A 19107-nucleotide genomic window follows, 5' to 3' on the forward strand; every position below is an offset into this window, starting at 1 on the left:
TAATTAAATCAATGTATACTGGCAATACGTGCAGCATTAAAATTGGTAAGAAAAGGACAGAATTCTTTAACCAGGGGCGGGGCCTTCGTCAGGGTTGCAATCTGAGCCCTGCACTCTTCAATATTTACATTAACGAATTGGCCACTATTCTAGAAAAATCCTCAGCCCCTGGTGTTAGTCTCCACAATTCAGAAGTTAAATGCCTACTCTTCGCAGATGACCTATGCCTGCTGTCACCCACAGCACCTGGCCTACAGCAGAGCCTGGACCTGCTAGAGCAGTACTGCCAGACCTGGGCCCTGGCAGTAAACCCCAAAAAGACTAAAATAATGATTTTCCAGAGAAGATCCAGATCTCAGGGAATTAGACCAAAGTTCTCAATTGGTACAAAATATATAGAGTACTGTACACACTACAATTACTTAGGTTTAAAAATAAGCTCAACTGGACACCTTAATGAGGCAGTGAATGAACTGAGAGAGAAAGCACGCAGGGCATTCTACGCCATTAAAAAGCAAATTCAAATTGAAATACCTATTAAAATTTGGCTAAAACTAATTGAATATGTCATTGAACCAATTGCACTTTATGGCAGCGAGGTGTGGGGTCCACTTGCAAAACAAGATTTCATCAAATGGGACAAACACCCCATTGAAACCCTACATGCAGAGTTCTGTAAGATTCTCCTACGTGTCCAGAGGAAAACTACAAACAATGCATGCAGGGCAGAATTAGGCCAATATCCACTAATAATAAAAACTCAAAAAAGAGCAATTAAGTTTTGGAAACATCTAAAATACAGTGACCCCCTCTCATATCATTACCAAGCCCTGCAATGCCAAGAGCTGAGCAAAGAAAAGAGTCCCCTCACCCAGCTGGTCCTGGGGCTGAGTTCACAAACCTGTTCTACTAACACACTGAAAGCCTCAGGACCAGAACATCCAATCAATCAGAATAAACCAAATTACAACACAGTCAAAACAAAACTACATTGCTTATTGGGAAACACAAGCACAAACACAAAGCAAAATGCAGTGCTATCTGGCCCTAAATCGACAGTACACTATGGCTAAATATTTGACCATGGTTACTGATCAAAACCTTAGAAAAACCTTGACAAAGTACAGGCTCAGTGAGCACAGCCTTGCCATTGAGAAGGGTAGACACAGGAAAACCTGGCTCCCTGTAGAGGAAAGGCTGTGCAACCACTGCACAACAGCAGAACCTGAGACGGAGCTGCATTTCCTGACAAAATGTCAAAAATATAAAACAATTAGAGAGTGTCATTTCCCCAAATTTGAAACCCTTATTCAAGGTTTTAAAGACCTCTCTGATGAGGATAGGCTACCCATCCTGTTGGGGGAGGACGCAGAGAGCTGTGGGTTGGCAGCGCACTACATTGCTGCCTGCCATAAGTTGAGGGACAGTGTCTGACAGACCAATAAACCTGCACATGTCCTCAACTGTATGATTATTGTTATTGTTGAATGTATGGTTATATTGACCGTTGGTTATTGTTGTTACTGTTGTCCCGTTGACAATTTTTGATTCTCATTTTTATTTATTTTTATATTGTAAATATCCAAAGTAAGCTTTGGCAATATGTACATTGTTACGTCATGCCAATAAAGCGAATTGAATTGAATTGAAAGCGAGTGGCACATCCTCATCTGACGTCATCACGTGTATCCATTCATCACGTGTCGCCATATTGGGTCAGGAAGTGGAAAGTATTGAAGTGGAAATCTGTTGCAGGTTTGCTGTTGTAGTTATTCGAATATTCATTCAATATACACCCAATTTTACGATCAACTGGGTTTTATTTATGTATCGGAAACACTAAAACCTTCAGGAGATACCAAATAATTTGTATTTACCTGTTGTTGGGACGTGCATCCAGAGTATGACTTCCCTAACACAGCGAAGTTCGGGCCTGGTGCAGAGGAGGACCGAGGCCTCTCGCAATGCAGCTGCCGATAAGGAGAGGGGGTCTGATGATGAGGACTACGAGCCACGTCAAGAGGAAGAGGATGAGAAAGGAGACTCCAAAGAAACTCGACTGACGTTGATGGAAGAAGTGTTGCTATTGGGATTGAAAGATCGAGAGGTATGGTGTTAGTTATCGTCGTTAGCATGTTGCTATAACGTTAGCTAGCTACAGTAGCTGTTTATTTACGTTCCAACCAGCTTACGTTATGTGCTAACATAGCTAGCTAAGCTAATGCGCTTTTCCTACGTTAGCTAGCTAGCTTTACCGTCATGTCATATGTCTATTCAACATAGCAAACTAATAGTGCTTTCAATACAACTGGGAACTTGGGGGCGGGAACGAGGTAAAATCATAACGTCAGTGATCTTCAAGTCGGGAAGTCGGAACTCTAGAAAAATGCCCGAATTTCCGAGTTGGATGACCGTTTAAAACTATTGTTTTCCATTCGAAGCTCGTTTTTTCCCGAGTTCCCAGTTGACTTGAACTCTCCGAAGTTGGAGATTTCCGCGTTCCCAGTTGTTTTGACGCGGCATAAAGGTTTTCAAACGTGTCACTTTGTGCGTGTCACTTCTGTCATCAGCAGGATGTTTGCTTAATTTAACCAGGACGTGTCGTCATGTGAAGCATTCGCCAAATGCTTGAAAACAAATTTCCTCCAACAGGGCTACACTTCATTCTGGAATGACTGCATTTCTTCTGGTCTCCGAGGTTGTATGCTCATCGAACTGGCTTTGAGAGGGAGACTGCAGCTAGAGGCGTGTGGCATGAGGAGGAAAAGCCTACTGGCCAGAAAGGTGAGTAAAACACACTGATTAACTTGGTTACCACACTTGTGTCAAATATAGATTTTACCTAACCCAAGATAGGCTGTGGTCTGTCATCTTCTTCCATGGTATTATGGTGATTCGCAAACAAGTATTAAATGTGCATGCCGCCACCTACTGGATAGGTTGAAAACTGAGAAACTTTCAAACAGAAATAATAGGTGAAAATAAAACATACTCCTAGTATTCTAAAAGGGGAAAAAAATTGACTCCTTCAGTCAGACTCAAATGTGTACTCAGATCCCTACACAGGCTCGGGAGCCTGAGAGGGGGGAACATCTACATTCAATTTTCCCTGCACCGTTTCAGTCCTGGGGTCCTGGAGATCCCAAAATATTTTTGCCACCTAAACAATGATGCCTAGTTTCATATTTTTGTATATATTAGTTTGTCCAGTGCAATTTATCAATTGCGCAAAAATGCAACAGTCCACTTTCTTCACTATTAGTATTTCAGGATCCCTCTGATGAACCCCATCTCACTACAGGCTGTGGGGCATCCACAACCATTTCATCTCCACTCGCTCCTTCAGCTATTTGTACTGCCTCCACAAAGGAGACCTTCTGGAGCATGCCCTGATCCTAGACACTGCGATCTTCTTCACCCTTACAGGGCACTCCAGGAACTTGGGAATGTGGTTCCCGCCACAATTGCAGCACCATGCTTTCTCAGACTCTTCACCAATGACATGTAATTCCTTCTGCAAACCTTTTACAATTGTAACACTGCAGTGGTTTTTGTACATACGGTCTCACCGCATATCTCACATGCCTAAGTTTTACTTGAGTCGGGAGAATCACTTCATCAAACGACAGTAAAGCCGATAGACTTTCCAACCTTCTACCGGTCTATCATTCGGGTCAAGCGACATGCGCCTACCACTCCTGGAATGTTCTCCCTAAACCATGAAGCCTCTATCCAACGAGACACCCGAGATGACACCTTTTTAATCAGTGTTCTACTCAGAAAATCATAGCTTTCCACATCATAGGTCATAGGTCGATAGAGCTTTTGCTCTTTTGACACACACAAAATCAACATCATACCGCGCCTGGTCACTCTGACCAATTCCACTTTTCCCAATTCGTCCTTCACGATCTTTGAGACCGCAAACGGGTCACCCAAAAAAACATGCTGGTGAATCGCACTCCAACAAACTTCTGCTCATTTCCAACTTGAGGCCTTTTTACTGCACTCTTCACCGTCGTCCACACTCATTCTCACCAATTTTACTCGCGCCCCAGAATCACACAATGCTTCTGCCATTGCTCCCCACCACAGCCTGTTGTTTCCAAAGGGAGTATGAATCATTAAAAAGCAGAACAAGCAAGGACGTGGGCATAGCAAAGCATGAGCTAGCGAGTATTTGTATATTTCTGTTAGGCAATGCCTACTCTGAAGTGCGCGTGTGCAATAACTCAATTTGCCCTTGCACTCCTTCTAAACAACACCATTTATAAAAAAAAAAATTACTTCGGCAAAGGCAATAGTCTACGAAACTTAGTCCACTCTCTTTGTAATAGATTCTAGTTTTGTTAACAGAGAACTGTATTGAGATCAGATGTTTCGTCGATGAGAACATTTCCAGAATGTCGGCCAAAATCCATCTCGCTCCATCTTTTGCCACTGGGTTTCCTCTCGTCAGCGGTAATGCCAAACGGATGCTTCGCATCCAGTGAAAGATCTGGCTCATTGTTCTAACTGTGCTTGCGTCTTTTTCTTATTATTTGAGTCTTATTGGCAGACTACAACCTATAAGGTGTATTGCCGCCACCTGCTGTACGGAGTAGTCATTTTTATTTTTTTTTTAAATCCATTGCGGGAAAAGGGGGCGGTGGGCCATTTCTTCAAACAAAACCCATCCAACTCCTTCAGTCACAGTCCAATCCAAAACCCACAAACCCTACACAGGCTCAGGGTCTTGTGAGGGTGGAACAGTCTTCAGCAGGATTCCTTCGAAGGCCTCAGTTCTGAAATCACAATGTCCAAAAACATTCAGCCGCACTCACAATGATGCACATTTTCTCAGATTCCTTCTCCACTTGTGCTGTACAGTTTATGACCATTGCAATAAATTATACAAAGTCCACCTTTTTAACATGTAATACACTATATATACAAAAGTATGTGGACATCCCTTCAGATGATTGGATTCGGCTATTTCAGCTAAACCCTTTGCTGACAGGTGTATAAAATCGAGCACACGGCCATGCAATCTCCATAGACAAATATTGGCAGTAGAATGGCCTTACTGAAGAGCTCAGTGACTTTTTCAACGTGGCACCGTCATAGTATACCACCTTTCGAACAAGTCAGTTCGTTAAATGGCTGCCCTGCTAGAGCTGCCCCGGTCAACTGTAAGTGCTGTTATTGTGAAGTGGAAACGTCTAGGAGCAACAATGGCTCTGCCGTGAAGTGATAGGCCACACAAGCTAACAGAACGGGACCGCCGAGTGCTGAACCGCACAGCGCGTAAAAATTGTCTGTCTTCAGTTGCAACACTCATTACCAAGTTCCAAACTGCTTCTGGAAGTAACGTCAGCACAATAACTGTTCATCGGGCGCTTCAAGAAATAGGTTTCCATGGCCGAGCAGCCACAAGCTTAAGATCACCATGCGCAATGCCAAACGTTGGCTGGAGTGGTGTAAAGCTCGCCACCATTGGACTCTAGATCATTGGGAACGTGTTCTCTGGGGTAAGAACGCTACCTGTCCAAATGCATAGTGCCAACTGTAAAGTTTGGTGGAGGAGGAATAATGGTCTGGGGCTGTTTTTCATGGTTCGGCGAGGCCCCTTAGTTCCAGTGAAGGGAAATCTTAACGCTACAGCATACAATGACATTCTAGAATCTAGATGATTCTGTGCTTCCAACTTTGTGGAAACAGTTTGGGGATGGCCCCTGGCTGAACGAAAGCATATTCATCACCACATTTCACCTCTGGCATACAATACTCTTCCCATCTGCATGGCCAAATAAATGGCCACATGACCAAATATTTTGCATTTATCATACTTGAAGGAATTTAGCACGAAAGCTCTTACAGAATATCTCATAAAGCCTAACTTTATATGTGAAGGGAGAGACTGTTCATCAAAGAACAATAGTATGGAATAGAGGTCGACCGATTATGATTTTTCGATGCCGATTATTGGAGGACCAAAAACAGCCGATACCGATTAATTGGACGGTTTTTATTTATTTGTAATAATGACAATTACAACAATACTGATTGAACACTTATTTTAACTTAATATAATACATCAATAAAATCTATTTAGCCTCAAATAAATAATGAAACATGTTCAATTTGGTTTAAATAATGCAAAAACAAAGTGTTGGAGAAGAAAGTAAAAGTGCAATATGTGCCATGTAAGAAAGCTAACGTTTAAGTTCCTTGCTCAGAACATGAGAACATATGAAAGCTGGTGGTTCCTTTTAACATGAGTCTTCAATATTCCCAGGTAAGAAGTTTTAGGTTGTAGTTATTATAGGAATTATAGGACTATTTCTCTCTATATGATTTGTATTTCATATACCTTTGACTATTGGATGTTCTTATAGGCACATTAGTATTGCCAGTGTAACAGTATAGCTCCGTCCCTCTCCTCGCTCCTACCTGGGCTCAAACCAGGAACACATCGACAACAGCCACCCTCGAAGCAGCGTTACCCATGTAGAGCAAGGGAAACAACTACTCCAAGTCTCAGAGCAAGTGACGTTTGAAACGCTATTAGCGCACACCCGCTAACTAGCTAGCCATTTCATATCGGTTACACCAGCCTAATCTTGGGAGTTGATAGGCTTGAACTTATAAACAGCGCAATGCATTGCGAAGAGCTGCTGGCAAAACGCATGAAAGTGCTGTTTTGAATTAATGCTTACGAGCCTGCTGGTGCCTACCATCGCTCAGTCAAACTGCTCTATCAAATCATAGACTTAATTATAACATAACACACAGAAACACGAGCCTTAGGTCATTAATATGGTAGAATCCGGAAACTATCACGTTTATTCTTTCAGTGAAATACGGAACCGTTCCGTATTTTATCTAACGGGTGGCATCCATAAGTTTAAATATTGCTGTTACATTGCACAACCTTCAATGTTATGTCATAATTACGTAAAATTCTGGCAAATTAGTTCGCAACGAGCCAGGCTGCCAAAACCGTTGCATATACCCTGACTCTGCGTGCAATGAACGGAAGAGAAGTGACACAATTTCACCTGGTTAATATTGCCTGCTAACCTGGATTTCTTTTAGCTAAATATGCAGGTTTAAAATATAGATTTCTGTGTATTGATTTTAAGAAAGGCTTTGATGTTTATGGTTAGGTACAGTCGTGCAACGATTGTGCTTTTTTCGCAAATGCGCTTTTGTTAAATCATCCCCCGTTTGGCGAAGTTGGATGTCTTTGTTAGGAAGAAATAGTATTCACACAGTTCGCAACGAGCCAGGCGGCCCAAACTGCTGCATATACCCTGACTCTGTTGCAGAGGTGACACATTTTCCCTAGTTAAAAGAAATTCATGTTAGCAGGCAATATTAACTAAATATGCAGGTTTAAAAATATATACTTGTGTATTGATTTTAAGAAAGACATTGATGTTTATGGTTAGGTACAAGTTGGAGCAACGACAGTCCTTTTTCGCGAATGCGCACCGCATCGATTATATGCAACGCAGGATAGGCTAGATAACTACACATGGTTGATGACATTACTAGTTTAACTAGTGATTATGATTGATTGATTGATTGATTGTTTGTTATAAGATAAGTTTAATGCTAGCTAGCAACTTACCTTGGCTTCTTACTGCATTCGTGTAACAGGCAGGCTCCTCGTGGAGTGCAATGTAAAGCAGGTGGTTAGAGCTTTGGACTAGTTAACCGTAAGGTTGCAAGATTGAATCCCCGAGCTGACAAGGTAAAAATCTGTCGTTCTGCCCCTGAACAAGGCAGTTAACCCACCGTTCCTAGGCCGTCATTGAAAATAAGAATGTGTTCTTAACTGACTTGCCTAGTTAAAAAATATTTATAAAATAAAAATACAAAATTTGGCAGATCGGTGGCCAAAAATAACGATTATCGATTGTTATGAAAACTTGAAATTGGCCCTAATTAATCGGCCATTCCGATTAATCGGTCGACCTCTAGTATGGAAGGAGTAAACTTCTTCATTCCATCCACTATACTGGTCAGTCGACATCTGCATTCACTTCCAGCACCACCCCAGAGAAAATCCCCCTTGATTGGTGCCTTGCATTGAAGAGCCACACACGGCACATTACATTCTGATATCTTTTTGAGGAACAAAGCACATTTCTTCGGCTCCACGTACACACAAACCCCCAAATAAAACAAAACCAAAAAATGCTATTATGTTTTCACAATTATTCCCGCACAGTGACGTAATAGTAATTCATCCTACAGGATTTTTTAAAATTACCCAACCACTTTTAACCTCACCCCTCACCCAATTTTCCATCTACCCTCTCCCCCACAACCCCACCAACCCATCTCTTGCCTATGGCTGGGAAAAGAGACAAAACCATAATAAAAAAGTCATAAACATAAATAATTATAAAAGCAACCGTAAAAATAAGGTACAAACATTGGTATTAAATAGGTTGTTGAAGAACACTTATTGGTCTACATTGATAATGGCGCTGGAAGGGATGGCTGCCGTTTTACAGAATCCTACCCAACTGTGCTATTTTTATTTTTTCCCCCCGCATTGTTTAACTTATTTTGTACATAAAGTTGCGGCAGGACAGAGCAGCTACGTCTGGTAAGCCAGGGTGGAGTTGTGTGTCTATTTGTCAATAACAGCTGATGCGCAATGTCTAATATTAAAGAAGTCTCAACGTATTGCTCGCCTGAGGTAGAGTACCTCATGATAAGCTGTAGACCACACTATCTACCAAGAGTTTATCTATATTATTCATAGCCGTCTATTTACCACCACAAACTGATGCTGGCACTAAGACCGCACTCAACGAGCTGTATAAGGCCATAAAGCATACAAGAAAATGCTCATCCAGAAGCGGTGCTCCTAGTGGCCGGGGACTTTAATGCATGAAAACTTAAACCCGGTTTACCTAAATTCTACCAGCATGTCACATGTGCAAACCGAAGGGGGGGGGGGACTGTAGATCACCTTTACTCCACACACAGAGACATGTACAAAGATCTCCCTCGCCCCCCATTTGGCAAATCTGACCATAATTCTATCCTCCTGATTCCTGCTTACAAGCAAAAACAAAAGCATGAAGCACCAGTGACTCGCTCTATATGGACGTGGATGCTACGCTACAGGGCTGTTTTGCTAGCGCAGACTGGAATATGTTCTGGGATTCATCCAATGGCATTGAGGAGTATACCACCTCAGTCACCGGCTTCATCAATAAGTGCATTGACGACATCGTCCTGACAGTGACCTTACGTACATATCCAAACTAGAAGCCATGGATTACAGGCCACATCCGCACCGAGGTAAAGGCTAGAGCTGCCGCCTTCAAGGAGCGGGACACTAATCCGGATGCTTATAAGAAACGAACCATCGAACAAGCAAAGCGTCAATACAGGACAAAGATTGAATCCTACTACACCGGCTCTGACGCTCGTAGGATGTGGCAGTGCTTGCAAACTATAATGAGAAACCCAGCCGCGAGCTGCCCAGTAGCGCGAGCCTACCAGACGAGCTAAATGCCTTGTATGCTCGCTTCGAGGCAAGCAACACTGAAGCATGCATGAGATCACCAGCTGTTCCGGATAACTCTGTGATCACGTGCTCCATAGCTGATGTGAGCAAGACCTCTTAAACAGGTCAACATTTACAAGGCCGTGGGGCCAGATGTATTACCAGGGCGTGTACTCAGAGCATGCACGGACCAATTGGCGTGTCTTCGCTGACATTTTCAATCTGTCCCTGACCGAGTCTGTAATATCCATGTTTCAAGTAGACCACGATGGTCCCTGTGCCCAAGAAAGCAACGGTAAGCTGCCTCAATGGCCTCCGCCCCGTAGCACTCACGTCGGTAGCCATGAAGTGCTTTTGAAAGGCTGGTCATGGCTCACATTAACACCATCATCCCGGAAACCCTAGACCCACTCTAATTCACGTACTGCCCCAACAGATCCACAGATGATGCAATCTCAATCGCACTCCATACTGCCCTTTCCTACCTGGACAAAAGGAACACCTATGTGAGAATGCTGTTCATAGACTACAGCTCAGCGTTGAACACCGTAGTTCCCACAAAGCTCTTCACTACGCTAAGGACCCTGGGACTAAACACCTCCCTCTGCAAGTCAATGCTGGACTTCCTGACGGGCCTCCACCAGGTGGTAAGGGTAGGCAACAACACATCTGCCACGCTGATCCTCAACACCGGGGGCCCTCGGGTGTGCGCTTAGTCCCCTCCTTTACTCCCTGTTCACCCACAACTGCGTGGCCAAGCACGACTCCAACACCATCATTAAGTTTGCTGACGACACAAGTGGTAGGCCTGATCACCGACAACGATGAGACAGCCCATAGGGAGGTCACAGACAACAACTTCTCCCTCAATGTGAGCAAGACAAAGGAGATTATCGTGGACGACAGGTAAAGGCGTACTGAACAGGCCGCCATTAACATCGACGGGGCTGTAGTGGAGCATGTTGAGTTTTTCAAGTTCCTTGGTGTCCACATCACCAACAAACTATCATGGTCCAAACACACCAAGACAGTCGTGAAGAGGGCATGACAACACCTTCTCCCAATCAGGAGACTAAAAAGATTTGGCATGGGTCCCCAGATCTGCAAAGTTCTACAGCTGCACCATCGAGAGCATCCTGACCGGTAGCGTCACCGCCTGGTATGGCAACTGCTCGGCATCCGACCGTAAGGCGCTACAGAGGGTAGTGCGTACGGCCCGGTACATCACTGGGGCCAAGCTTCCTGTCATCCAGGACCTATATACTAGGCGGTGTCAGAGGAAGGCCCCAAAAATTGTCAAAGACTCCAGTCACCCTAGTCATAAACTGCTCTCTCTGCTACCGCACGGCAAGCGGTACCGGACCGCCAAGTCTAGGTCCAAAAGGTTCCTTAACAGCTTCTACCTCCAATCTGTAAGACTGCTGAACAATTGTTAAAATGGCCACCCAGACTATTTACATTAACCCACCCCACCCCTTGCTTTTTACACTGCTGCTCCTCGCTGTTTATTATCTATGCATAGTCACTTTACCCCAACCTACATGTACAAACTACCTTGACTAACCTGTGCACCCGCACATTGACTCGTTACCGGTACCCCCTGTACATAGCCTCATTATTGTTATGTGCTTTTATTGTTACTTTTTTTAAAAATCACTTTAGTTTATTTAGTAAATATTTTCTTAACTTTTATTTCTTGAACTGCATTGTTGGTTAAGGACTTGTAAGTAAGCTTTTCACGGGAAGGTCTACACCTGTTGTATTCGGCGCATGTGACAAATAAAATTAGATTTGATTTAGTCGTACATTTCAGTTCATTTTTTTATTTATTTATCACTATTCTTTCCTAAGTAGTTTCATCTGACATCATTGTCTTTATTCAATCAAATGCAGAGTTATTTAATAGTCTGTGACAGTGTCTCGCAGACCGGCCACTCGCCATACCTATCCACTCCTACACCAGCACACCAGAATGGGCAGGTCAAGGGTTTGTTAGTTAAGCAGCTACGGTACATTCAGGAAGTATTCATATCCCTTGGCCCTTGACTCATTCCACATTTTTGTTGTGTTACAGTCTGAATTCAAAATGTATTAAATAGATTTGTTTAATCACCCATCTACACACTAATGACAATGGGAAAATATGTTTTTAGGAATGTTATCACATTTATTGAAAATGAAATACAGAAATATTCCATTTACATAAGAATTCACACCCCCAGAGCAATGATCAACAACAGATCTTGAATAATTTTAACAATAATGGGCAAATATTGTACAATCCAGGTGTGCAAAGCTCTTAGACTTACCCCAAAAGTCTCCCAGCTGTAATCACCACCAAAAGTGCTTAATTTTTATTTTTTTAAGAAAATCTACAAAACAAAATTCCAATTGAAAATGTATGGGCTATTGTGTGTAGATAAGTGACACAATTTGTTAAAAATCCATTTAAAATTCAGGCTGTAACACAAAAAAATGTGGAAAAAGTAAAGGGGCGTGAATACTTTGTGAAGGGACCGTACCTTCTTGTTACCCTAACTGATGCCACATTACCCAATGCATCCATGATTTGTATTGCGATGTTGATCAGATGTCCCGGGAAACCCCATCAGTCCAAAACCCTCACTCGGACTAAAAACGAGGCAGAACTATACTTGGTTTTACAAGATTCCACCGGAACCTTACTTCTCTTATTTCCTTTTTCGCCATTCTAACACACTCCTTATCTTCTTCCAACGTGCCGTCTCCACAGCTGTCTGTTTCACACAGAACATCCTCTTCCACCTCTCTCTCTCAAGTGTCAACAGCCTACAAACCCACTTGCTTATACACTGATTGTACATAACATTAAGAACACTTGCTCTTTCCAAGACTAACCAGGTGAATCCAGGTGAAAGCTATGATCCATTATAGAAACCATATGTGAAATCCACTTCAATCAGTGTAGATAAAGGTGAGGTGATGGGTTAAAGAAGGATTTTTAAGCCTTGAGAAAATTTAGACACAGATTTTGTATGTGTGCCATTCAGAGGGTGAATGGGCAAGACAAAGGATTTAAGTACCTTTTGTACGGGGTATGGTAGAAGGTACCAGGTTTGTGTCAAGAACTGCAATGCGGCTGGGTTTTTCATGCTCAACCGTTTCCCGTGTGTATCAAGAATGGTCCACCACCCAAAGGACATCCAGCCAACCTGACACAACTGTGGGAAGCTTTGGAGTCAACATAGGCCAGCATCCCAGTGGAACGCTTTCATCATCCATGGCTTTAACCGCTAGGCTACCTGCCGTTTGTGTGTGGTATTGCAATGTGGTAGACCAGTAGAGTCTGCCAACTCTAGCAGTTTATGCTTATGTGTGTATATCCCAATGTTACAGTAAGGTTTTGTTGTGTGTGTGTGTGTGTGTGTGTGAAATCAACCTTTTAAAAAATAAACTGATATCTATTTTGTCAGGTTATCTGTAAGTCCGCCGCCCCTACAGGAGACATGTTGCTGGACGAGGCTCTGAAGCATGTCAAAGACACCCAGCCCCCAGAGACAGTCCAGAGCTGGATAGAGCTGCTGAGCGGTGAGAAGCCATATTGAATACGCCCACCCTCCATTACTCCCCCTATTTTAAACTACTGTATTTTTTGGTGCTATATCTGCCTGTCTTCCATTCTTAGTGTTTTGTTCTTTATTATCATCATGATTATTTGATATTACCACACGGTGCCCCCTTCCCAGTCCTGTTTGAAATGAAATGTGTTTGTCTAGATATTCTTTTTAAACAATAGCTAGCCTATTAGGTTTCCAAGTAAAATTGTACAGAAATGAGCCGTCATTTGTTTTGTTGTCCAGGTGAGACGTGGAACCCATTGAAGCTGCACTACCAGCTGAGGAATGTCCGTGAACGTCTGGCCAAGAACCTGGTCGAGAAAGGCGTTCTGACCACAGAGAAACAGAACTTCCTCCTCTTCGACATGACCACACACCCGCTGACCAACGACACCATCAAACAGCGGCTGGTCAAGAAGGTCCAGGAGTCCGTCCTGGACAAGTGGGTGAACGATCCGGGGCGCTTCGACAAGCGCGTGCTGGCCCTGATCTTCCTGGCCCACTCGTCAGACGTGCTGGAGAACGCCTTCGCCCCGCTGCTGGACGAACAGTATGACCTGGCCATGAAGAGGGTACGTCTGCTGCTAGACCTGGAGCCAGAGGCGGAGAGCACCAAGGCCAACGCTAACGAGCTGCTGTGGGCCGTGGTTGCCGCCTTCACCAAATGAAGCCCTACCGGAAACCAACGTGAGACGGAACTTTAAAAAACACTACAGACCTCTGGGGCTCAGAGCTCTCAGATCTCCCATGTTCTGATATGACGACAACGAGGATGATGATGATGATGGTGTTGGCAGTGATGAAGACGACGATGAAGATCATGAAGCACGGCTCTCCCTCTGTATTGGCAGTGCTGTGACCCCTGACCTCTCGGAGTCACTGTCCTGTTATCTCCTGGCCAGTTGGTTGACATCAAGTACCCTGTGGGTTCGTCCCAAATGGCACCCTGTTCCCTAATATAGGGCACTTTTTGAGCAGGGCCCTAATGGCTCTGATCAAAAGTAGGCACTACATAGGAAATGCGGTGCCATTTGGGTTGTGGCCTTTCTGTTCACTGTGAGACCTAGTGTAACTTTAAGCACTTGCGTCAGTAGCTGGCACCCACCCAGGTCTGTGTCCTTCCTTTTAGGAGGAACTTTTAAAACCCCCAGGTTTTGCTTGACCATCATGGCCCAGACCTACCATGATGAGCTGATATGACCATACAGAACATAAGTAATTCTTTTTGTCTTTTCTTTTGCGTTTAGTCACTTTGAGGAGGTTTTTAGACATGACCTATAGATCTCACGGGCCTATAGATTTCACGTCTGTTTGTTGTTAATAAATGTTAACCATCTCCAAACCATTTTGCACATTCACCACGGGATATAGAAGAGTTTACTATTTGTAAAAACAAACAGAAAAAACATTGAAGTTGAATTCCGAGCACCATTTATTTTGTTCAGGGTACCAACAAGTGCATGCTTTATTCCTGTTCAGTTTTACTTTATGTCCCCCTCTCCATGTACTAAAGAATCGTAGCTTGTGCTTACCATCCGTTTCAGATGGGAGACTATTCTCTGCAACTCTATCATCCTATTCCAGACATTGCACGTCTCCTCTTTGCAGGCAAACTGGTTTCGGGTGTACATGTGTGCAAAGTCATGTTTTGAAGAGGTACAGTTTCCAAGAAAGAAATTCTCTCAAATTGGCTAAATATCTATGTCATGTAGTTAGTGTATTGAGAAAAAAGATATTGTGGCATATGACTGGGTAGAAGAAATATCTAAAACGGGCTAATTGTATTTTATACGTGTCCCTCTCTGGCAGTATAATCTTAACGCTTTTGATTTTATGCCATAATATGTATATTTTATTTTCTACTGAGCCAATTTCTATTGCTTTAATATAATTCACATGATTACGTTCATATTTAGTTGGTCTTCATTCATGGTTTGGGCTTTTTTATTTTCTCTTTTATGCCTGCTAGTTGGTTGTACTATTCATCACTAGGAGTTGGCCCTAACTACTGATACAGGGTCAGATTTCTATTTGATCTGCCTAAAGGTTAGGACAGGGGGAAGGGTTATCTGATCCTAGATCTGTGGTTAGGGTTAACTTCTACCTTGAGCATTTGACTCATCTGGAGGGTGTACAGACAAAGTATGGTGGAGGGATTGGATGGGGATGATTTATATAGTATGGATTTCCTGAGAGGAACTGATTATAATATCAAATTTGATCAATTAATGTACAGCGTAATGAAAGGGATCTTCTGTAAGCTTTTTTTTTTTACCACACAATAAAGGATGGATCTTTTAAGTGCCTGAATTTAGCACTGTGTAGCGCCCCTGTCTTTATCTGCCGCCTTTGTATGATAATTCCTTGAATGAATTACCAGTACTCAAAACAGACGCCTCCAGATTGATTGTACTACAACAAAGTGTAAAAAGGACTGTTGTCTGACTTTTCTTCTTTTAACATGAAAATCAAAAACACTAACAATTGATAACTAACTTCACAAGATGCAGTTTTTAAACACAGCTTTTAGTGGCACATGTAGTAATTAATGGAAGCAAAAATAACTCCTAGGCCTCCGGCCTCGCATAACACATTAAAGCACTTTGAAGGCCACTCTGGTCTCCATGTAGTTGAACATGATAGGACACTTGTCCCCAACAACAGATAATTTGTTTCATCACACTTTGTATGATATTTTTTGGGGGCTCTGGACCTCCTTTTTGAGTCGACTCGTCCATATGACTGGCCACAGGTCTGCCAAATGCAGTGGTGTAAAAATACTTGAAAGTAGTTTTTTGGGGTATCTGTGCTTTACTAATTATATTTTTGACAACTTTTACCTTACTACATTCCTAAAGAAAATGATGTTATTTTTACTCCATACACCCAGAAGTACATTTTGCATGCTTAGCAGGATAGGAAAATGGTTCAATTCACACACTTATCAAGAGAACATCCCTGGTCATCCCTAGTGCCTCTGATCTGGCAGACTCAATAAACACAAATGCTTAGTTTGTAAATTATGTCTGAGTGTTAGAGTGTGCCGCTGGCTATCTGTAAATTTAAAAAAACAAAATTGGTTTGCTTAATATAATGAATTTTAAATGATTTATACCTTTACTTGTGATACTATTTTACATTTGAGCAATTCCATTTACTTTTGATACTTAAGTATATTTAAAACCAAATACTTTTGAAGTTTTACTCAAGTAGTATTTCACTGGGTGACTTTCACTTTTACTAGAGTCATTTTCTTTTAAGGTATCTTTACTTTTACTCAAGTATGAAAATTGGGTACTTTTTCCACCACTGGCCAAATGTCAAACAACACATGGTGGTCCACTGGTTTTGCCATTACAATGTCACAGGTTCACTGTTCACTCTCTCCGTGACTTCGTGGGGAGCACCAGCCACCTTGGCATTGATTGTGGGCCAGGTCCAGGCAGAGTATCCTCTTGACTTCACCTTAGGTGGCCGCAAATGCACCCCTGAATCACCGAGGGCGAACTGGAACCCTCCATCCCGCCCACAGCATGGTTAACAAAACCGTTGCCCTCAGGCACGAGGTAGTATTCCGTCTTCTTGTTTCCGTGATCTTCAGTGAGTGGGTTGAAGTTCCTCACTTCACTTTGATTATGTTCTTGTAATGGGTTGTCAATATTTCCAACAATTTGGATCTCCAGTCCAGGACGTCACTAGCGAGGCCGTCTCCAACTTTACGCAGCTGATGTGCACAGTCCAGAACGGCAGTTAGATCTGGAGAGAAAAGAAAGTAATCGTTTAGTCGGTCAGTTTAGCATAGGATAATGTCTCATTTGTACAAAATCAAATAGCAGAAATATGAATTACCTTTTCCAGTCATATTGATTGGACTTGCGTTCTGTTTCTTTGTTGAGCTCTTCCAGAGTTATGTTGTGCTTGTGGTACAGAGTCGATTGAGTATCCGAATTTATGAAGCTCTGTAAGGCTTATCAGTCAGCAGTGAGGTTTCTGCTAAAGTCAGAAGTTAACTTCGTTATATAGCCTTGGTGACGTAAATTGTGGATCCCTTGTGCAAGTCTCGCCTCCTAATCAGCTGCTGTTTTACAGTTATGCTCAGTCCTCGTTTTTTATTACAATGTTGTGTGCTGTGTTTCCTCAAAGATTACTTTGCAATCAAATAGGCAGCTGATTATCATTGTAGGCTAATTCACTAGGAAGTTCGTGGGGTGGGCCTAGAAAAAAATCATACATTACACTATCCATAAACTACTTCTGGATATTCCTTTGGCCCTCACTGATCAATTACCCAAGTAAAGATGAATAAAGGACTATAGATAGTTACACTATTTTATATTATTTTGTGGAACAAAAAGATACTCATAAATATCTGAAATATTGATTCATAAAATACTAGACAGTTACCAAATTAAATGGAATATTGGAAAATGTAAATTAGGGATATTCTCTTGGTCTCCACTTGAAAGTTGACTGGCACAGTACACTTTCCACCGCAGCAAGCGACAGTCCATCAAATCTGTCAACATAATCTGTCAAAAGTGACGCTGTGTATGTTAGAAACACCACACCTGCAATTAATAGCATGCTGGGTTAGGACACAACATGTTATTTGATTGATATCACTGGGAGAAAGCTTGCACACTTACGTAAAACAGTTGTTAAGATTAATTGGTTTGCTCGATGTACTCATTGATAGACGGAATAACAACACAGGACAGGAGCATCTGTCCATGTCTTATGAAACAGTTCACCTGTGATTGGAACATACCTCAATTGATAAAATGTCAAACGATGATTGATAAGGCTAGATTGTGCAATATTGATTGGCAGTTTGTTTCTAATGAACATTACGGAGCATATTTGACCCTAGGCTAGTTCCCCAAATATGTAATTTTTTTTAGGTTTATTTCAGGCCAGGGCACTCACTGCTTATGGGTTTTCAAACAATATTACATATGTTTCAAAGGCCTGCACTTGCACCAAATTCAGAACTGATGTGGACATAATTTCCCTCCTATCGTGAGTGTTCTCATATCCCTGGTCACAACAGTAATAGCAGTGACTAACAGGTTTGTCCTGTATTGTGGGCGTGCCTATCAGATGTGGGGAAGTACTGTACAGTTCTACAGTGTCTGCAATGAGTGCACCTGTTGTCAGCTGACTCCTGTGTCATATTCATTGATGCACACTGTAGCAAAACGTTTTGCAACAGAAAATGAAAACAAGAGTTTCTTATTGGACAAGTTCAGCTAGTCCCTCCCTGTTTCAGTCTGTTTTCTTTCCGTTTGGTGCCTAAAGAATATGACCCTTGGTTGAACCCAGAGGCCCAATAAACCATTGTTCCAAGGCACTTAGCAGAATCATCTTATCTTTCCTTAAGGTCAACTACGTGTACTTTATGACACATCCTAAACAGTGTGTCAAGGAAGATTTTAGAGGATGTTTACATTTACATTTACGTCATTTAGCAGACGCTCTTATCCAGAGCGACTTACAAATTGGTGGATTCACCTTATGATATCCAGTGGAACAACCACTTTACAATAGTACATCTATATCTTTTTTTTGGGGGGGGGGGGGGGGTTTAGAAGGATTGCTTTATCCTATCCCAGGTATTCCTTAAAGAGGTGGGGTTTCAGGTGTCTCCGGAAGGTGGTGATTGACTCCGCTGTCCTGGCGTCGTGAGGGAGCTTGTTCCACCATTGGGGTGCCAGAGCAGCGAACAGTTTTGACTGGGCTGAGCGGGAACTGTGCTTCCGCAGAAGTCGGGGGGCCTTGCAGGGCAGAGGTAGGGGGGCCAGCAGGCCAGAGGTGGATGAACGCAGTGCCCTTGTTTGGGTGTAGGGCCTGATCAGAGCCTGAAGGTACGGAGGTGCCGTTCCCCTCACAGCTCCGTAGGCAAGCACCATGGTCTTGTAGCAGATGCGAGCTTCAACTGGAAGCCAGTGGAGTGTGCGGAGGAGCGGGGTGACGTGAGAGAACTTGGGAAGGTTGAAC

The 19107-nt window shown here is 42.8% G+C and overlaps 1 protein-coding gene across 1 annotated transcript; it reads left to right on the forward strand.

The window, feature by feature from the left end:
• The first annotated feature begins 1669 nt into the window (after window positions 1-1669).
• LOC115159166 (Golgi phosphoprotein 3) lies at window positions 1670-15424 on the forward strand. Its single transcript, XM_029708624.1, has 5 exons — window positions 1670-1755; window positions 1901-2107; window positions 2653-2784; window positions 12967-13081; window positions 13354-15424. Exons 2-5 carry the CDS (start codon window positions 1904-1906, stop codon window positions 13776-13778), a joined length of 876 nt encoding a protein of 291 aa, XP_029564484.1. The 5' UTR covers window positions 1670-1755; window positions 1901-1903; the 3' UTR covers window positions 13779-15424.
• Window positions 15425-19107: the final 3683 nt, after the last annotated feature.

Source organism: Salmo trutta, chromosome 23 (genome assembly GCF_901001165.1).
Source record: "Salmo trutta chromosome 23, fSalTru1.1, whole genome shotgun sequence".
NCBI classification, from domain to species: domain Eukaryota; kingdom Metazoa; phylum Chordata; class Actinopteri; order Salmoniformes; family Salmonidae; genus Salmo; species Salmo trutta.

Coding starts and splice junctions, on each gene's coding strand:
- LOC115159166 (XM_029708624.1), top strand. CDS start 1,904: ATGACTTCCCTAACACAGCGAAGTTCGGGCCTGGTGCAGAGGAGGACC. Junction 2,108..2,652: donor TGGGATTGAAAGATCGAGAG/GTATGGTGTTAG, acceptor TTCCTCCAACAG/GGCTACACTTCATTCTGGAA. Junction 2,785..12,966: donor AAAGCCTACTGGCCAGAAAG/GTGAGTAAAACA, acceptor CTATTTTGTCAG/GTTATCTGTAAGTCCGCCGC.